We start from the raw sequence: 20,841 nt of genomic DNA, 5'->3' as shown, positions 1-20,841 counted from the left end.
TTACCCTGACAAAGGAGCTCCCGCTAGGTCCAGAGCTGAAAAGACCACTGAAGCGGCTGGCTGCCCGGTTCTTCCAAGTGTCGATGCCGTTGCTGGGCAGGGAGCTGCTGGATGGCACGGAGGGCTCTAGCCCGGGGATGCTGGCGTCCCCCAGGAACTCTGTCATGTTCTTACGCCTTCGGCCGGGGGCCTGAGCCCAGGAAAGGCAGAGGGGGTGTGGGAATTGAGTCAGGGGCAGCTAGGCCTGTGGCCTGCCCGTACAGCCTCATTTACCCACCCGCAGTCTCATCCTTAGGGGACCCTGATGCGTCTGCCTGGGGAAGAGAAGGGGGCTCCCAGATTCAGAGCTGGAAGAGACCTTCGAGGTCCTCCAGTCCAGATGAAGAATCCGAGTTGCAGAGAATCCGCCACCCAGGGGATCCTCTCTGGGCCCGTCCTCCTCCTCCCACATGATTCCCTGCCCCCAGAGCCGCCTCGGGCCCTCACCAGGATGTCCAGACTCTCCCGTCGAGCCTGCTGGTCGCTGCGGTCCGAGACAGGAGGCCCGGGAATGGGCAAGCTCAGGGATTTGAAATCCTTCACCGCCAGCTCTACCTTCACCTCATCTCCGGGTTTGGCTGAGACAAGCCGGGCAGGGAGGGTTAGAGATCTGGTCGGACAACAGCCCCCCGACCTCAAACTCCCACAGCACAGATGGAAAGGAGCCGGGCCCGCCCCCAGCCCCCCATCAGCACAATAACCGCAGCCACATCTCAGGAGATTCACCAAGTGACTTCCCCCCAGGAGTGTTGGGTGGAGAGCTGGTGCAAAATTTAATGCCCCCATAATACAGATGATAAAACTGAGGCTCAGGGTCACTCAAAAAAGAAAAGGCAGGATTTGAAACCAGGACTTGAGCCTGAGTCCAGAACGCTCTCTTCATCACCCTCCCCACTCCCCTTGTCCTTCTCTCTGCCCCTCCAATCTTATTCCTCAAACCCTCAGGCAGGAGAGGGAAGCTCAGCTACCAGCTAATGGAAGCCGGCTGAGGGGCTGCCAGACACCCCCCCCCACAAACCCCACCCAGGGCCATTACCCTCTGCTCACCTTTGACCCTCAGGTAGTGACCCCCAAACCTGTAGGCCTCAAAATGGAGGGAGAGGGGAGTATTGGACTGGTCTAGATAGATATCGACTTTGCTGAGCTCAATGCCCTTTCTCTCAAACACGGGCAGCAACACTTCCCTGCACAAGGAACGAGCGGGTTACTGGCCCTGACCTCGGTGCCAAATGCCCCACCCCCGGGGGCTGCGCCCCAAGCCCCCAGAGCCCACACCCCTCAACAGCTGCAAAGATCACAGGTCTGTCGATCCAGAACTGGACTGTCCCTTAGAAAATCCTCATTCTGTCCCCAGCTCCGATTTTACAAACGGGGAAACTGAGGCAGACAGCTGAGGGGTCTGGTCCAAGCTTTTAGGAGGTGGAATTTGAACCCAGGGCCCCTGACTGTAGAGCCAGAGCCATGATGCCATAGCACGCCCCCACCTGGTTTGGAGCTCAAACCCCCTTTCAGTCCCTTGGAGGCCGCCCCCACCCAACCTGACCTTTCCCCTCACCCTGGAACTCTACTTCTGCAGCCCCAGCACCAGCGTGGGACCGGAGGGGTTTCAGTTAAATTCAGTTTTTCAGAGAACAGGTTCGGTTAAAAGACTCTTAAATTGGGCAGAACAAGGGAAGGCAGGCTGGGGGGGGGCAGGGGCGCCCCCCACCCCACCCAGACACAAAAGTACCCCCCATACCCTAAGGACTTCTTCTTCATGGCAGGGACGATCTCAGTCTCAATGTCCACATTCAGGTCGAATTTCAGGGTGAAGCACTCCTTGCTGGGGTCCTAGCGGGGGAAAGGCGGGCTCAGGGGCTTCCCGGCACCCCTTGGGGCCAGCCGGAACCCTCCTGGAACCATCCTGGGATTCTGCGGCGGCCGCAGTGCCCCGAATGGCCCCTGGGGGGAGACACAAAGCACGAACCCGAGGGAAGAGGGGCGCGTCACCCCTAGACCGAGGCTGAGCCGGCAAAGGCAACGGGTCGAGGCAGGGAAGGAACTTCGCTTCTGGGCGGCGCTGTTGGCGTTCCCCACCCTGGGGGAGAGCCCGGGTCACCTCGCCCTCCTGGTGACTCTAAGCCGAGTCATCAGGGCCAATGGGCCTCCCCACCCCCTTCTCACACATGTACACCCGGGGACTGCAGAGACGAGGCCCGGGGCATCCCCCACAGCTCTGAAGAAAAGGGGAAAGGGGGCACGGGCTTATGGCACCGTGGGCATCCAGGCCGTCCTCTCAAAGGGGTGGCGCTGGAACGAAGGGCCCCGGGTCTCCCCCCAGCCCAGAGGGGCTCCTTACGTCAGTGTGTCTCCGCCGGGCTTTCTTCTTTGCCAACTTCAGACCCGAACCCTTCCTCTCCCTGGGGGGCAGCAGACGGGGAGAGGGCAGAGGTCAGACATTCTCCCTGCGGCCGAGAGACTGGGACCCCAAAAGTCCCTCCTGTCCCAGCCCGCCGCCCAAGTGCCCAGGCCTGGGAATAGCATAGCCAGGTAAGTGCCAGGCACTCCCTCTAGTGGCCAACGGAGGAGTCGCGCCCACTTTAACTAGCCAACCTTACCCCTAGATTTGGAGCTAGAAGGGTCTGATTCCGGGGTCCTCATTTAACAGATGAGGAGCCTGAGTCCCAGCGCACTGGGTCTTCGTGCATAAATGAGGGCTCGGCTGCCCTTCTGCATCATGAGCAGCGACCTGGGCTAGTTCCCCTGACCCAGCCAGCCCTGCTCCCCGTTTTTTCCTCTCTCACTCTCCAGTTCAGGGATCCCAGAGAAGAAGCCTGCCCCATGCACCCAGGGGCAGAGTCAGCAGCTGAGCCCACGGCTGCCGGGAACCGTCTTCGGGCTAGCCTGGGGAGGCTGTCCCACCCTCCCTCACCCTCCTACCCTTTGCTGTCCATTAACCCTTCATCATCCTCTTCCAGGTCTGAGGCCGGACTGGTTCGGGGCGGACATGACCTCGTGGAGACGTTCCGGGCCAGGACGGAGCCTGAGGAAACAAAGGAAGGAGAAATAGGAAAAGGGGACTTCCGCGTGCCCCTTTCCACTCTGGTGACCTCTGCCCTCTCCCCATTTGCTGCCCCCCCCCCAGGAGAGGAAGGGGTCAGGTCTGAAGCTGGACAAGAAGAAATGACTAATCTGTGGTTAATCTCATGACCTCTGAGCGTCTACTCCATAATAAGAGCTGACATTTCCAAAGTGCTTTAAAGCTCACAGAACCCATCATCTCCTTGAATCCACACAACTGAGGAGACAGATAATATTACTCTGCCCAAGTTATAGATAAGGAAACCCAGCAGGGTCACAAAGCTGGTGTCTGTGGCTGGATTTGAACTCAGGTCTTCCTGACTCCTAGGCCCTTGTTTTCACAAGCTCAGCCTTACAGGGGCACCGAGGGCAATGAGGATGGCATTAACTCCTGGGTGACTTAAGGAAAATATCCTTGACCGGGATCTCCCCTAATTCCCACCCAGCACTGTTTTGTGTGTTTGTTTGTTGTGAGGCAACTGGGGTGAAGTGACTTGCCCAGGGTCACACAGCCAGGAAGTGTGAAGTGTCTTCGATGGCTCTGAACTCAGGTCCTAAATTCAGGGCTGGTGCTCTATTCCCTGAGCCATCGAGCTCTCTCTACAACATCCCCCAAGAGCTGAGGCCTCTTGGCTGCTATCCAGGCCTCTTCTTTCCACAGCACTAATAGGAAGTTTTTCTTTCATTTAGGCCCAAAACTTTGCTTTGGGGCAATTTCCAAAGGATCCTAGGATTACAGATTTAGGACAGGGGAGTCCAGGCTCCACATTTCACAGGAGAAGAAATAGTCAGACTTTACAAATATGTTGAAAACTATCTTGACATACATTTGGAAAAATAAAATACTATTAAGAAAAAAAAGTTTAAAAAAAGGAAAAAGAAAGAAATTGGATCAGGAAGGCAGGTGAGCTTGTCCATCAAAGAGATTTAGGCAGAATCTGAACCCAGGATCTCCGAGTCCAAAATCAGTGTTCTGTTCCATGCAGCTTCACTCCCTTCTCCTGATTCTGCCCTGGAGACCAAGGAAGCAAGTCTTCCCCTTTGCCAATTCTTCAAATACACAAAGATGTCCCCACCATGTCCCTACCCTCACTCTTACCCACAAGTCTTTTCTCTTCAAACTAGACATTAACTGGGAATGTACCCTCATGGTACATGAGGTAACCATGGTACCCTCACAGGATATAGATTCAAGGCCTTTCCCTATCCTAGGTATCCTGTCAAGAAGCCTTCTGGTTTATCCCTTGTCTTTCTAAAAGGTGCTACACAATTTTCAGAAGTCATCAAAACTATCTTTATTCATATGAAAAGTGTTCTAAATCACCACTGATAGAAAAATGTAAAGTAAAACAACTTTCAGATTAGCTAAGATTGCAGAAAAGGAAAATGATGAATGTTAGAGAAGCTATGAGAAAATCAGAACACTAATGCATTGTTGGGGGAGTTGCAAATAGATCCAACCATTCTGGAGAGCAATTAGAAACTTTGCCCAAAAGGCTAAAATTGGGCGTACCCTTTGACCCAGACCCTATCACCAAGTCTGTATCCCAAAGAGATTTTTAACAAAGGGAAAAAGGCTTTTTTTTGTAGATATAGAAATATATGTAGAAAGATGTAGAAAAAACGTAGAAAAATAGATATAGAAGCTCTTTTGTGGTGGCAAAGGATTTGAAACTGAGGGGATACCTATCAATTGGGAAACAAGTTATTGTAACAGAATAATATTACACCATAAGGAATGACTCTTAAAAGAACTTGGAAAGACTTACAGGAATGGAAGTGAGAGGAACCAGGACAGTGTTGTGCTAAGTAACAGAAGGAGCAATTGTGAATGACTTGGCTATTATCTGCAACACAATGATCCAAGACAATTCCAAAAGACTCACGATAAGGAATGCTATCCACCTCCAGAAAAAGAATCAGTGGCATCCAAATGCAAATTAAAGCCTACTTTTGAAATTTTTCTTCTTCTTTTTTTAAATCTGTGTTTTCTTTCACAAGGTGACTAATATGGAAATGTTTTGCATGACTGCCCATGTATAATCTATATCAAATTGCTTGCTTTCTTAATAAGGGGAAGGGAAGGAGAGAATTTGGAATTTTAATGTTAAAAATTGTTTTTATATGTAATTGAGAAAAAAATAAAACATTAAGAATTTTTTTTTAATGTGTCATTCAAATCAGAAGAATTCCTTTCTTTTTTGCCCTCACCTGGGACAAACTGGAGTTCAGAAAACTGTATAATTCAAAGGAAAGAGCCTTCGTTGTGACCTTGTCCCAGTTTCTCAATTTATAAACAGGGAAACCAAGGCCCAGAAAAATTAAAATGATTTCTTCAGAGTCCCACATCTATGAAGACACAAACTCTAGTAATCTAAGCAGGACTCCATGATACTTCAAACCCAGAACCTGAGTCATCTGGAGATAGCCCCAGGCTGGGGCTTAACTCCTCACCGCTTCCTACCCTCAGCTGCTGACTTCTGATTAATGCTAGACAGTCCAACATCAGGACCCAATGCACAGTCTTCAGAATCCTTAGATTTGGAGCCCCTCCCAGGGACAGTGTGAGAGGAGGACCAAGTAAGAAGGAACCCTTGATTAGAAGGGACAGGCACTCTCACTTGATGGTGCTGCAAGCAAGCCAGGAGGATGTCCACCCTGGAAAGCCCCTCTCCCGGCCCCCAAGTCCCAGGCCCAGCTCACCTTGGGGGGGCAGGTCGAAGCGGATGTGCCCGTCAAAGTGCATGGTGCTATGAAACTTGCCGTCACACACCTCACACAGGTTGAGGGGCCCCCGGCGGTGGAGCTGCTGGCAGTCGGCGTGGTGACATACCTGGGGACAAGAAGCACAGATCTCAGACGCAGGCAGCCAGACAGAGGCCGTCTGCCTCGTTCTGTCCATCACAAAGTCCGAAAACTAGAAGGGACTCTTCCACCCAGCGCCGCCCTGAGCCAGAATCCCCTCCGAGAAGGGGGCTTTCCAGCCTCCCCTTGGAGGCCACCTCCCCAGGCATCCCATTCTGCTTTGGGACAGCTCTGTCAGCAAGTTTTTCCCTCATAAAAATCCTAAATCTGTCGGGTTCCTAAAGGCCACCGAAATAAAGGCTGAGCAAAATCTCTCCAATCCCTCTTCCCTGCGGCAGTACTTCAAATATTTGAAGAAGATAACCCTGCTGTTTCCTTGAGTCAGCTCGTCGGCAGGCTAGGATTACCCAGGCTAGGATTACCCAGGCACACTGTGGGCAGCAACGCCCAGGTGCAGAAGGTGAAAGCGGGGAGGGCAGAATTCCATTCTAGCCAATCATCTTTTATTAGGCACAGGGAGAGATGCAAAGTTTAGCCAAGACACAGTCCCCGACTTTAGAGAGTTTACAGTCTGCTAGGAAGACAAAACCCAGAGATAATTAGAACATGAAATAATAAAGGCTAAAACCAGGAGAGACACAAAGTGGTTCCTCATGGGAGAGGAGCGATGTAATAATAGAAAGAACACCAAAACGAGTCCTCCTCCTGCCATTTACAAGGCAAACTCCCTGGGTCCCATTTTTCCACTGGATCAAATGAAAGTCTAAGTGGCCTTGAAACCCTTTCCCCGCATTTCTTTAGTGTTTGAAGTTTTCCAGAGGATTTTACATGTTATCTCATTTGATCTTCCATAACAAACCTGAAAGATAGGTATTGTTTTTCTGCCCATGTTACAGATGGGGAAACTGAGGCAGACTGAGATTCCAGTGATATACCTACACGCCCCCAGACTTCATTCAAATTCAGATCTTTCTGAACTACCTACCATGTCTCTTGGTTATTTTAGATGGATGATCCCCCAAAAGCCCTTCTTCCGATTCCCATCATCCCACACTTAGCCCATTAAAAATAGTCAGCTGTCTGGGTTCTCTGCCTCAAATCTCTTCCCACACTGGCCGTCCAAGGGCAGGCAGATGTCATCCATCTATTCCTGGGATTCCCTGTCGCCTCCAGGTTCAAATATACAATCCTCTGGCTTTTTGGGGGGTGGGAGAGGAGGGCAGTTTGGGTTAAGTGACTTTCCTACTAAAAGTCCTAGAGAATTCGGGTCTTCTTGACGCCAGAGCTGGTGCTCCATCTAGCTGCCCCCTCCTCCCTTTCCAGTCTCCTGCTTTAGACCCTCTAAACACCATAGATACAGGGACTCAGGCCTGTTTCCACTGGCCTATCAGCAAAAGGCCTTTCCCAGGCCTCAGTATCCTCCCAGAGATTATTACCCATTCATCTCCTATCTCTGATACAAACAGTAGTCCCAGGGCAAGTAATCTTTCCCATTAGAATGTAAGTTCCTTGAGGGCAAGGACCCTAAAAACGCTCCCTAGCTTATCACAGACTCTCCCCTAGGCAGAGATACTGGAGTCCCGTGCCATTTCCTTCTCATTTAACATTTAACAAATGAGGTACAAACTGAGGCAAAATGGGTACAGTGACTTGCCCAGCATCCCCCAGCTAATAAAGTCACACTTGAACTCAGGTCCTTCGGATACCAGTCTCCCCCTAGCAGCCCCCAGCTTACCACACAGTGAGCAACTTAATAAATACTGGTTGGCGTGACTTCTAATTCCTCAAGTCTTCTACCCCACCCACTTCCCTTCCCTCTCATCAGCATCAGGCCTCCGGTTTTATTGAGAAAATAGAGACGAGTTCTCATTTCTCCCTTCTCTTTATCTCAAATTCCCTTCCTCCTCCTCCTCCTCCTCCTCTTCCTCCTCTTCCCCCTCCTCTTCCTCCTCCTCCTCCTCATCTGATCTGGTCTCCAATGAAGAAGGAGCCCCTTCTTTTCACCCTGGTCCAACCCCTCTGTTGGTACCCTCCATTCTTCGGCCTTATGTTCCTCCGGCAGGGCGCCCCTATGATTACCCCTCCTTCTCTCGGTCCTTCTTTATCAAGCCCTACTCTGTAGCCCACAAACACACCCACTTCAGGCCCAGCCAGAGACAAACAAATAACAACAACAAAAACACTCACTAGATGCTATCAGCTCCAGGGTTATTGTCCAACATCTGTCCCAGCCAAACTCCTAGAAAAAACTGGCCACAATCAGATGCTTCCACTTCCTGCTTAGGCTCTCGACCCCTAGCAATCTGACCTCAGACTTCATCCCTCAAATGAAACTCTCCCAAAAATTGTTCATGATGGCTTCGTGGCCTTTTCTCAGTCCTTAGTGCTGGGCCCAGAATCAGAGGGCTTTGCTTTGCTTTGTTTTTGGTTGCTCAGTCATGTCTGACTCATCATGACCCCTTTTGGGGTTTTCTTGATAGAGACACTGGAGTGGTTTATGGCTTTCTTCTCTAGTTCATTTTACAGATAAGGAAACTGAGGCACACAGGATCTAAGTGACCTGCCCAGGGTCACACAGTAAGTATCTGAGGCCAGATTGGAATTCAGGAAATTGAGTTTTCCTGACTTCAAATGCAACCTTAGATATTTACTAGCTGTGTGACCCTGGGTAAGTATCTTAAACCTCAGTTTGTCTCTGTTTCCTCATCTATAAAATGGGGATAATAAAAACACCTTTCCTCTCATCATCACGGCCTCCTGTTTTATTGAGAAAAAAGAGATGAGAGTTCTCATTTCTCCCTTCTCTTTATCTCAAAGTCCCTTCCTCCTCCTCCTCCTTCTCCTCCGTTCTGGTCTCCAATGAGGAAGGAGCCCCTTCTCTTCACCCTGGCCCTACACCTCTTTGTTGCTTGGATGGATCATATTTGCACATTGCCTGGCACAAAGTAGCTACTACATAAATATTAGCTATCATTAATATTATGATTATCCATTATGAATGTTATATATTGTATGTGATTACCATCCTCAATGCTGTTGGCCACCCCTCCCCTCAGTGCATTCTGGGTATGCCCCAGTCTGGTCACTCCTCAGCTAATTGTGCTCATTTCCCATTCACGTGGCACGATCCCAGACCTTAGACTTGAGATGCCTTCTTTCCCTGAATTTTCTCAGTGATCCACTCAGCTACCTCTGAACACCTTAGCCTCTCTCTGACCTTGCTGTCCAGTTGGGGTTTTTCTCCGGGTCTCCAGCCTCACGTCACTAATTGCATACGCTTTCATTCAGGACATCCTATAGACATCTTTCCCCCAGAATGTCCCAAACAGATGCCAATGCATTTCCCCCAAACTGTCTCTCTTCTGAATTTCCCGATGTCTTACCATGTTACCAGTCACTCAGCTACAGCCAGGCTTGGCCCTTCCTGTCTCTCACTCCGTATCCCCATTTAGTTGCGAAGATTTATCAGTTCTTCCTCCATCCTCTCATCATTATTCCCTTCCCTCCACTACAAAGCTGCCCCCGAGCCCTCATCCCCTCTCACCAGGCATCTAATGGGTCTCCCTGCGTCTAAGTCTTTCTTCTTTTAGATCTACCAATTAGCCTGTAAGCTGTAAGGAGGGGAAGTTCTGTCTTTTATCTATTTTTGTTCTCCAGCACTTACACTTGTGCTTGAAAATTGTTCTGGGATTGATGCATCCCACCAAAGCGAGGTTCCTAAAGTCCAGGTATGACCATGGTCACTCCCTACTATCTCCAGGATAAAGACACCCCCATTCCCCATTTGCCACAGATAGAAAGGTCTTATTTATCAGTCAAGCTCCAGCCGACCATCCCACCCTTGTCATACATCACTCTGCTTCATGGTCTCTGGGTTCAAACCAACCGCCCTCCTTGAACTTCCTCACCCAGGACACTCCAATTCCTTTCTCTGCTAAGCCTCCAATTCTACCTCCCGGACTCCCCGGCTCCCTTTAAGCTCAGCTTCATTACCAGAGGCCTTTTCCAGATTTCTACCACCCCATCTTACCCAACATCCATTCAGTAACTAGCTCCTTACTCCAAAATGACTTCCTGTTTACTTATGGTAGCCTTTCCTCAAAACATAAAAGCTCACACCCAAAGAAGGAACACTGGGAAATGAGTGTAAACTGTGAGCATTTTCTGTTTTTGTTCCCGGGTTATTTTTACCTTCCGAATCCAATTCTTCCTTTGCAACAACAACAATAACAACAACAAAACTCGGTTCTGCACATATATATTGTACCTAGGATCTACTATAACATATTTAATATGTATGGGAATGCCTGCCATCTAGGGGAAGGGGTGGGGGGATGGAGGGGAAAAACTCAGAACAGAAGGGAGTACAAGGGATAATGTTGTAAAAAATTACCTATGCATATGTAATGTCAAAAAATGTTATAATTATAAAATCAATTTTAAAAAAACAAAATAAATAAATAAAAGCTCCTGGAGGGCTGGGGTTGTTAGTAGGTGCTCAAACAAATGTGTATTGATTGACATTGCAACCAAATTAGGCAATTCAATATGCACTAGTTAAGCACTTACTACATGCCAGGCACTGAGGATGCCAAAACCAAATAATTCAAGCCCTGAAGGAGCTCCCTTGGCAGCCTTTTGATTAGGACCCTGAGTCAGGCTGTGGTCTGCAATGTCATCACATTGATATTTACACATCCACCCGAGGTTGGAAAGGCCTCTACATGCACAATGTCTCATGTGAGTTTTGCAACACCCTTTATCATAACCATCTTTCACAGAAGGAAACTGAGGTTTATGGAAATTAATTAACTTCTCTATGACCAGAATGCTAGCAATAACACCCCAGCCGCTGGGTGGCGCAATGGTCAGAGCTCAGAGTCGGGGCATTTGCTACCTCAGATGCTTACTGGCCGTGCCCCTGGGCAAGTCACTTCACCTCTTTGTTTATACATGTTTGCCTCAGTTCCTCATCCGTAAAATGGGCTAGAGAGAGAAATGGCAAAGTCTCTGCTGAGACGACCCCAACACGCTGGACCGGCTGAAAACGCTCCACAACAACGACGCGTGGCACTTAAGGCTCACAAAGCACCTTACAGAGGTGTCCTCCTAACCATCCTGGGAAACAAACATTCCTAATCTCATTTTACAGATGAGAAACCGAGGCTGGGAGAACTTAAGTGACTGGACCAGGATTGGGAAGTGAGTGTCTGAGGCAAGCCTGGAACTCAGATTTCCTCAATTCTAATTCCAAAGCTCTCTCCTTTGCTTCACCCAGCTTCTAAACGTGTCAAAGGTGGGATTTCAAGCCTGGGTTTTTTAGCTCCAAGTATGGCATTCTATCCACCACATCCAGTTGTCTCATTAAGATCTCTGTGCCCACAGGGGCAGCTAGGGGGTGCAGTGGATAGAGCACCACCCTTGAATTTAGGAGGACCCGAGTTCGAATCTGGTCTCAGACACTTAACACTTCCTGGCTGTGTGACCCTGGGCAAGTCACTTACTCCCAACTGCCTCAAAAAAAAAAAAAAAACAGATGTTATATGTGTGTATACACACATGCGTATCATATGTATATACATGTTTTATATACACTTGTGTATATTGCAGACTTATAGGACACACTCATAAATATATATATATACATGCATCTACACCTATATATGTGTGTGTGTGTCCATAACGAATATATCTGTACACACATGCTTACAAGGTGTCTTAAGCTTTAATAGTTTAAAACTTCAACAAGACTTTGAATTGTGTATATGTGGAAGACAGAGACAGAGAACACTGAATAAATTAAATTATGAGGAACTGGTCAATGGAAATTAGAGAGTACATAACAGAGTCCTGGGCTTTTTAAACTTTTCCTGCTCCAATTTCCTTTTTGCCCAAGAAATTTTTCCATGACCCAAGTACATAGGTATATAAATCATTTACTGATAATAAATCATAACTTTGTGATTCCTACATTCAGCAATAAGACCCCATATAGGGTTGTAGCCCATCATTTAAGAAGTTTTAATGTAGACAATCATTTATTTCAACAAACACATTTATTAAGCACCTTATCATGCTTAGAGTCCCATTAAAATAAAACAAGGTCCCTGCCCTCTAGGGCCTTATGGGCTGTTAAGTAGGAAGGGAGGAAGTGGGCTGGGAGGACTGGAGTAGCTGTGGGCAAGGAGATACTGTTCTGTATTCAGCAGGAGTCTGCTCCTGAGGAAATCATCCTGAGGTATCAGGGAGGAAGGAAGGGAGGAAAGGAAGGAAGGAAGATACTTAATAGTGAACTCCAGGTGAACCTGCCTGGGCTCTTTCCTCCTTTTTCCAATGGTCAGAGCCCAGAATTCTGGACGGAGACCCAGCAATACCAGTGACCCATCCTTTAGAAATATGTGTGTGTGTGTGTGTGTGTGTGTGTGTGCCCACGTGCCCAGACATACCCATATATTTAGTTCCAAATAAGTTTGCCGACTCCAATCTTCAAGGCCCACTTCCTCGGGAAGGCCTCCCCTTTCCTCTCTAAGTCTTTAACCTCTTCCTCCCTTAGTACTTGGCCCTAGAAAACAGGGACTTTTTTATTTTAATGGAACCCTGCCTGTGTAGGAGTTTAATTTGTCAAAATAAATGATTGTCTACTCCAGTGGTCCTCAAACTTTTTAAACAGGGGCCAGTTCCCTGTCCCTCAGACCGTTGGAGGGCCGGACTATAGTAAAAACAAAGCTCACACTCTGTCTCTGCCCCTCAGCCCATTTGCCATCACCCAGCGGGCGCATCAATGTCCTCAGTGGGCCGCATCTGGTCCATGGGCCGTAGTTTGAGAACCCCTGGTCTACTCCATCCATTTGGTGTTATATAATTTGCCAGTCTAATTTCCATTGACAAGTGCCTCACAATTAAACAAATATACCCAGATACATATGTGAGTACATATATATGCATTCTATATGTGTGTGTGTGTATGTGTGTGTGTGTGTGTGTGTGTGTGTGTGTGTGTATCAGGGAATGTTAGAGCTGGAAAAAGAACAGAACTAAGACCCCAAACTCAGACTCATAGAATGGGACCAACTAGTCTAGTGCATTGACAAGTATCTGTAAAATTCCTACTGCATTCTGGGTGCTCAGGACACTGATCCAATACAATGAAGCATTCTCCACTCATAAGAAGGCTGTATTATAACCAGCAGCTGTGTAAAGCAGGCCCAGAGGGCTTAGACTCAGAGCTAATGGGGAGACCAGTAGAGTAAGGGGTAAGGGATGGGACACTGGGAGCCAGGTCTCTCTACAACCAATCACAGGATTTTTCCTACTGCATCAAGCAGTAGGAAATTGCTTAAAATTCTAGGTTTTGTGTTATTTTTCAGGGAAACTAACTAATAAGCATATATTAAGTACCTACTATGTGCCTGGCACTATATTAGGCTTTAGGGATTAAAAAAAAAATTGTCTCTGCCTTAATAGGATATATATTAGGAATAGAAGAGAATGTTACTTTACATACATAAGTATATGTATATACATGTATGTATATATGTGTGTGTGTATAGATAACATAGCATATACAATACAACAGTATAGGCCAGGGGTTCTCAAAGTACGGTCCTCGGCGGCCCACTGAGGACGTTTATGTGGCCCACCAGGTTATGGCAAATGGGCTGAGGGGCGGAGACAGAGTGGGAGGTTTGTTTTTACTCTAGTCCGGCCCTCCAATGGTCTGAGGGACAGGGAACTGGCCCCCATTTAAAAAGTTTGAGGCCACTGGTGTAGGCTGTACAGACAACTGTAATCCCAGTGGCCATCTCTCTATCCCTGCTGAGGTTTCTTGCTAGAAAGCTGGCTCCACTCTTCCAGGAGCCAGCTTTGTAACCCTGTGCAGGGTTCTAGGCTTCAGAAGATAGAAGAGAGACTACTTAACTTGGAGGACTGTGAACACGCTTTTAAAAATATTTCAATAAGTGCATTTCAACATAATCAGTTTTATCGATATTCCTATGTATTCCCATCTATTTACAATCATAACTCTCAGATACATCCACTCCATCAGAGGGACCCGTGATACACCAAAAAGAGTTAAGAAGCCCTGCTGGAGAACTCAGGAGGTAATGTCAGGGAATGCTGGGAGAGGGCCATTTGCTGAAACCCAAACCCTTGGGTGGAAACTTGATTTCATTAAGCAGAGGCCAAGTTTTCTCCCCAGATTACTGAGCACCAGAGGTCACTGAACTCTGGATGGCATGGGCCCTTCCGCTAAGAAGTGGGCGTGTCCATCTGGGCACAGCAGTAAAGGCTGGCTAGGAGGAGGAGGGTAGCCACAGTGGGCAGTGCCTGCCTGATCCTTTCACACGCGATCCAATCTTAGCTGATGGCTTGGAGACCTCTGTGTCCTGGAAAGGAGAGAGCAGCCCGGGAGGAAGCTTCAGTCCCAGAGCCTAGAATAGCCTGAAAGCCCCAGGTGGTTGAACAAACAAGAGAGAGAAGGGAGGAGCTGGGGAAATGGGGCCACAAAGCTTGCTAGAAAAGCCTTTCTCTAGAGCAGTGGTCTTCAAACTTTTTAACTAAGGGGCCAGTTCACTGTCCCTCAGACCGTGGGAGGGCCGGACTAGAGTAAAAACAAAAGCTCCCACTCTGTCTCTGCCCCTCAGCCCATTTGCCATAACCCGGCACCGCACAAACGTCCTCAGCGGCCACATCTGACGCATGGGCCGTAGTTTGAGAACCCCTGCCCTAGAGTGTAGGTGAGGAAGCCCCCTCCCTTGCAGGAGAATGAGGACCAGGAGATATCCTCCGTCCCATAGCAGCCCCAGAGGGGAGATGGCATGGAAAAGCTACACAGATAGAGAGTCCTTGGAGCAGCAGCACAGACAAAACTTCTGACCACTTCTCTCTCCAGCCCCAAGGGCAGCTGAGACTAAAACAAGGAGAACCAGGAGAAGTCACCAGACCCCTATAGCAGGGTGTGTGAGTGCTGGAAATATTCCCAAGAAGAGATGATAATAATAATAGTGATAATGATAAAAATCAACCAACCAGCCTTTATGGTCTTAAGCCCTCAGTTTTTCCGATGCATTAGGTCCCCTGCCCTCCAAGAACTTATGGTCCAGTGGGAAACATGTCAGAACATACAGGGTAGATACAAAAGAACCTTAGAGAAGATGGCCTTGGCTCAAGGGACCCTCCAGGACAAAGGCCTCATCCACTCCAAAAAAACTGAGAGCAACAGGGGGGGGGGGAAGGTTATGAGTCAGTAGGAAGAAAAACCATGATTAAGGGGAGAGGGGAGTCAGTTTCCCAGGTCACACACGCGCACAGAGACCAAGCCCATCCACTTTCACAGACACAGACCTTTAAAGTCCAGGGGAAGCCCCTCACCCTCACCTTCTGCACTGCACAAAAACTTGGCTCCCCTTCTGCCCGAGGACAGCCTTCCCTGTGGGGCCGGGGGCAGGAACAGGGAAGAAAGAGCCCAGGGGAGAGGCTGGGTCCTCTCATGGCCACATCCTGACAAAGGACCGGATGCACTGACAATGCTGTCCTACGCCCGCATTCTCTCCGCCACCCAGGCCCGCTCCGCTGCCCTGCCCCCAGCAGCTGGCAGATCCCAATCCCTCCCCGGGAGGGATCTGAGGCGCCAGGAGATCTCCTTCGGGAGACACTGGATCCGGGGCCCAGGGAGTGAGGCAGATGGCGGATGGAAGGCCAGTTTCTACCCTCCCCAATTCAGCAATCCCGGCTAACCAGGGGCTGATTGCACTGGGAGGAAGCCCAGAGTGGGGAGTAGGTGCGGAAGCAGTGCCAGGGGCCCTACCTGGTCTTTGCGGCCCCACGGAGGCGAGGGCAGCCCTGGCCGGAGGCGGCCTGAGACTCCGGGGCCCGTCCCCATGGCCAGGGCAGGGAAGCCAGCGTCTGCGCCTCCGGCGGCTGCTGCTCTGGACAATGCTGCTGCCTCCGCTTCCTGCCATTGTACTGCACGCCCCGAGCAGCCCCCCTACAGGGTCACGGGCTCTGCCTTTGAACTCGACCCAACCCCGGAGACCAGACTCCTTCGCTGCCAGGGATGGGCCTTCTGGGAGGGGGGACACTGGAGGATAGTGGGGGCAGCCAAGGCCAGTGTTGGGGGCAGGGGAAAGGGATAAAGAAAGGGGAGGGGCATGCACAGGGTACAAGCAGGGCAGGGGGGGATTCCCAGTCACTCCTCCCCACCCCGCCCCCACCCCCGCTGGAGACGGGTTCAACCTATATCCTAGGCCTCCGCCTTCTGCCAGGTGGGTCCCCACTGAGAAACTGGAGGGGAGGGTGCTCCCAGGCGATATGGAGGAGTAGGGGGTGGGGAGTGCTGCGCCCCTCCGCTAAATCAGAGCCGTCTACAGCCCCCCAGGCTCCAAAGCCTCCTAATCCAAGATCTGGGAACTCTGAAGTCCAGTCTTGACCTGGAGCATCCTTCCTCATCCCGTGTCTCCAGGCCGCAGGTTACTACATCCTCCCCCAAATCAGAGCCTCAGACGTCAGTGTGCCTCCTCTACCCTGGCTCAGGGCCACCGGGGCCAGGATGTGCCCTAGGATTCGGACCCGCAGCCAGAACTACTGCCCTCCGAGGCTTCCTCCGGCCTCCTTCCTCCCTGACCCGGCGGCAGGGCTGGCTAATGAACCCCTGCCGCTGAGAGATGAGCCTCTTTGAAGATAAGGCGTGGAGGCGGTTTATTAGGGGCCAGCGCCTCCCAGGCATTCCCTGAGCCTGGCGGGAGAGAGAAGGGGTTCAGGAAGGGCCGAGCCAGCCCCTGGGCAGTGAGTAACTCCTACCCCACCCCCCACTCAAAGGAAGGGGGTGGGCTGGCGGAAAATCCCGGTCCGGAGAGGAGAACTGCGCATGGGTACCCCGACTGGGCCTGGGTAATCCTAGCCCATCTCCTTTTTCTTGGGGGACTGCACGTTTCCTGCGTCCCAGGGGTCAAAACCTCAGACCTGCACGGAGAAGGGGGCATCTGACTCCAAGGCACCCCGCGGGCTGCCCGCCGCCCGCTTCCTGCCCAGACCGTGGGCAGGGCTGAGTGGGGGAGGAGCTAAGGCCTGGCAAGCTGGGGCCCGTCCAGATTGGTTCTGGAAGCCCGAGGTGCGAGGAGAGAGCCAGCCCCTCCCGCGGGAGGGAGGAGGAGATGAGGGGGGAGTCCTGCGCACCAGCTCCCCTTCCCCCAGTTTATACTGTGAGCGCCCCAGTGGGGAACGAGGGTTCTGGAGCAGAAGGAGCGGGGCGCACGGCCTCGCATCCAGGCTCTCATAGTGCAGGCGCTCCGGCGGCAGTCACATCCTCCCTCACCTCCGGCTCCTCTGAGTCACGGCCCTCCTCCACTGCTCAGCCTCGGGACGCCGGCCTTCGTCCCGACTTCCAGGGCCCAGGAGTGCTCCCAGCCAGCTGGGGAAGGCCCCCCCCCCACTGCCCAGGGGCACTCAGAAGCCAGGGCGCCCAGACCGGGAGCCCAGGGCTCCAGGGTTCTGCCTCCGTCTTTGATCTCCATCTCCTAGCCTCTCCTGTGCCCGGGGATAACGTTACCCGGACCCAGCCCGCCCCTCCTCCTCTTCCCCCGAGAGCCAGGGCGCTAATTAGCCAAAGAACCCGGGCTGGACTTGTCTGTGCCCACACTGTGGCTAGAACCCAGCGGACAACATGCCAGGGGTCTGAGTAGACCACTGCCGTTCTTAGGGTGACCGTGGGGGATGGGAGGAGTCTCCCCAGGGCCTCAGGATTCGGGCCTCAGCTCCCTCCTTATGAGTCAGGACTGACTTGTTGAAACTGATACCCGGAAACCAGATCACTCTAAATGAATAATGAAATCTTCAGGAAAGGAGCGCCCCTCCTTCCCTGCCCCCCCACTCTCCAGATAGAGATTGAAGAAAATGACTCAGTGCTCTTGTACATCCCCTCCCCACTTCCCTGCAGCCTTTGTCCTCCATAGCCCAAAGATCCCTGGGGAAAAAAGCCCAGAGTTTGAAAGATGGAACAGGACATGACAACATCAAGCTCCTGGAGACTCCCCACCCCATTACGGATGGGCAGACAGGTCCTGAGGAGGCTGGGTCTGACCCTCGAGGGCTGGTTTCCTCTGGGCAGGGCGCAGTGAAGAAAGAGGGGAACAAGCTTTAAGTACCTGCTATGTGCCTGGCACTGTGCTAACCATCACAATCCTCTAAAGCAGGTGCTGATACTATTTCCACTGTATAGTTGTGGAAACTGAGGCAGACGGCTGAAGTGCCTCGCTTGGGAGTGTCCAGGTCACAAAGCTAATAAGGGTCCGGCCCCCCCCCCCTCTTCCTGACTCCCAGGTGAGCATTCTTATCCACTTACTTAACCACTTAGCATCCAGAGGCCTTGGCTTTCCCCTTGAGCAAGAACAAAATCACAAAATCTTTGAGCAGAAGACTCATGGAGACCATTACTTAATTTTTTTGTTATTTTTTGTTTGTTTTTTGCCGAGGCAACTGGGGTCAAGTGACTGCTCAGAGTCACCCAGCTAGGAAATACCTTTACCTATTTAGGCAGGAATCAGTTGTCTGGCATGCACATAGTAGGTGCTTAATAAATCTGTGTTGCCTTGGATAGAGGAAAAGCACCAGGTATAGAGTCATCAGTCCTTACCTTAAGCAAGTCACATTATCTGAGACTCAGTTTCCCCATCTCTAAGAAGAGCAGCTTGAACTAGATAGCCTCTGAGAGCCCTTCCAGCCAGCCTGAACTTCCCTTCCCCAAGGTCGGTTCGTTCCATTTTTGGACCAAGGTATATCTCAGAATCAGTCAACCAAAAAAGCATTTAATAAGTGCTTACAGTGTCCCGACCTCTAAATATAGGTGATAGGAAGAAAAAGCAAAAAAGAATCCCTCCCCTACCTTCTAATAAAAGTTCTAAAACTATCAGTTCCATCTGCTCCATGCTCTCTTCAAGTTCCTCCACAATTAGGAACAGCCCTGACCAGTCCCTCCAGGCCCCAGAATAAGTCACTTGCTAATTTTCACCCCCCTTCCTTTAACCTAAAAGTCAGAGACTCATCTAGACTGGATGAGGCCTTGGAAATTTAAGGGAACACACATTAAACAGTAGGTGCCAGCCCCCTCATTTTGTTGGTTAGTCATTTTCAACTCTTCGTGACCCCGTTTGGGGTTTTCTTGGCAAAGACCAGAGTGGTTTACCATTTCCTTCTCCGGCTCATTGTAGAGATTGAGGAAGCTGAGAGCCAGAGAGAGTGACTGGTCCTCTAACTTTAAAGCCATCTTACTCGGAGTTAAGAAATGTAAACTCCAGTTCAGAAAGAGACAGGAGGCAAGCTTGGCTGGAACACAAAAGTGCATGAAAGGCATGGATATGAAATAAGCCAAGCTAAGCATTTAGCTTTAGAGGTAAATGTGAGCCAGTGGAGATTTAGAGGAGAAGAGTGACATTCTCATACTAGTGTGACTTAGGAAGATGATTTTACAATCATCTGCTGAAAAACAGAGGGGCAAGAATTGAAGCCGGAAAACCATATCAAGGGTGACACAGGTGGGGGCTCTCTAAGTGGAAAGATGTATAAAAGAGAGATTGTCGAGGGAGAACTGACAAGACTAAGCAGCTGATTCGAGTGGAGGATGAGGGAGAGAGGAGTCAGGAATGGCTCATCAGTTTTGAACCTAGGCCACTGAGAAGATGGTGATATCCTCGACAGAAAGAGGTCTCAGCCTGAGCTCTTTTTGCAAATTCAGACACACACCAAGGTACTATGACAGTGGGAAGAGCCTTGGCTCTTGAATCAGAGTTCACAGGTTCAAATCTCAGTTCTACCATTTATTAACTGTGATTTTGGGCAAGCCATATCCGGCAGTGTGCTGGTAAATTTTTAACAACCAGTTTTGCTAAAAGCATGACACATCTCTAAACCTAATCTATGTTATTAAACAATAAATCTAGCCCTGATTTGTAATCTTTGCCAAGGTGTAAAAGATCATACCAAAAATTTAACAATCTACTAGCCAGTTGGAACAGGTTCCAGCACACCCTTGACACATCTATGTTCCTCTAACTTAGACCCGTGTTCCTGTAACCCAACTCCTAATTTATGTAAGTCTAGCTGCTGGATGCCTGGCTGCTGTGTCCATCACATGACAGACAGCAGAAAGAATTTTTGAGGATTTCACTCCTTCTGAACCTTCTGTTCAATTCAGTGACTGAAGATCTAGCAGGGCTGAGAGAAAAGCTATAACACTCAAGATACCTGTGATTTCTTTAGGATATAAGTAGGATCTTTAGAATATGCATGCTATAGCGGTAAAGACATTAACCCTGAAGTTACAAATCATATGGGTGAGCACCTAGCAAGTTTAGATAAAGCAGCAATGCAGACATCTCATACTGAAGGATCGAGGTCTAACCAAGCATTGCATTTAAGGGTCTGGAAGATATAGTTTTATTATTTACCTATTTCTCTCTCTCTCTCTCTCTCTCTCTCTCTCTCTCTCTCTCTCTCTCTCTCTCTGTATGTGTGTGTGTGTCTGTCTGTCTCTCTCTCTATATATATATAATAGATCTATCATATATATACACACATATATATAATAGATCTATTATATATATATATATTATATCTATTTAATAGGTACAAGAGCAGTCACCAAGAAAATGGAATCTGAGAGGGCCAGCCAGAATGAGAGTCATACAATTTCCTCTCAATCCTAGCCCATGACATTTTCAGGGGAAGCCACTAGACAGGACTATGCCCACTAAGGCTCCCTATTACCTAGGGATAGGTACATCTTCAGAGCCTTAAAGGGCCCTGGCCTTCCAGGGGATACAGAATGTAGGCAGGATCTTTCTTTGGAGAGCTTCCATAGGGCTGGGAAGGGAGGAAGAAAAAAGGACACCATCTAGTGGTCATAAAGAGGACCCTCAAGGTAAAATACATCTCAGCCAATGT

General features: G+C 49.7%; 1 protein-coding gene across 8 annotated transcripts in view; it reads right to left on the bottom strand.

The window, feature by feature from the left end:
• Nucleotides 1-20,841, bottom strand: part of PLEKHG5 (pleckstrin homology and RhoGEF domain containing G5) — a 123,861-nt gene that overhangs the window by 17,465 nt on the left and 85,555 nt on the right. For 7 of the 8 annotated variants that reach the window (XM_074306398.1, XM_074306397.1, XM_074306404.1 and 4 more), the window contains 7 exons: nucleotides 5,803-5,932; nucleotides 2,959-3,061; nucleotides 2,378-2,438; nucleotides 1,778-1,869; nucleotides 1,087-1,223; nucleotides 487-617; nucleotides 5-190 (listed from right to left, as the gene is read on the bottom strand). In XM_074306398.1, the coding sequence (XP_074162499.1) occupies nucleotides 5-190; nucleotides 487-617; nucleotides 1,087-1,223; nucleotides 1,778-1,869; nucleotides 2,378-2,438; nucleotides 2,959-3,061; nucleotides 5,803-5,932 (840 nt within the window). Of the gene's footprint in view, nucleotides 1-4; nucleotides 191-486; nucleotides 618-1,086; nucleotides 1,224-1,777; nucleotides 1,870-2,377; nucleotides 2,439-2,958; nucleotides 3,062-5,802; nucleotides 5,933-15,712; nucleotides 15,834-20,841 lie in introns of those variants that run through there. The other variant, XM_074306399.1, reaches the window with a different exon arrangement.

The sequence above is a fragment of the Sminthopsis crassicaudata genome, chromosome 3, assembly GCF_048593235.1.
Source record: "Sminthopsis crassicaudata isolate SCR6 chromosome 3, ASM4859323v1, whole genome shotgun sequence".
In the NCBI taxonomy this organism is placed as follows: domain Eukaryota; kingdom Metazoa; phylum Chordata; class Mammalia; order Dasyuromorphia; family Dasyuridae; genus Sminthopsis; species Sminthopsis crassicaudata.
This window is presented reverse-complemented; position numbering and strand designations above follow the sequence as displayed.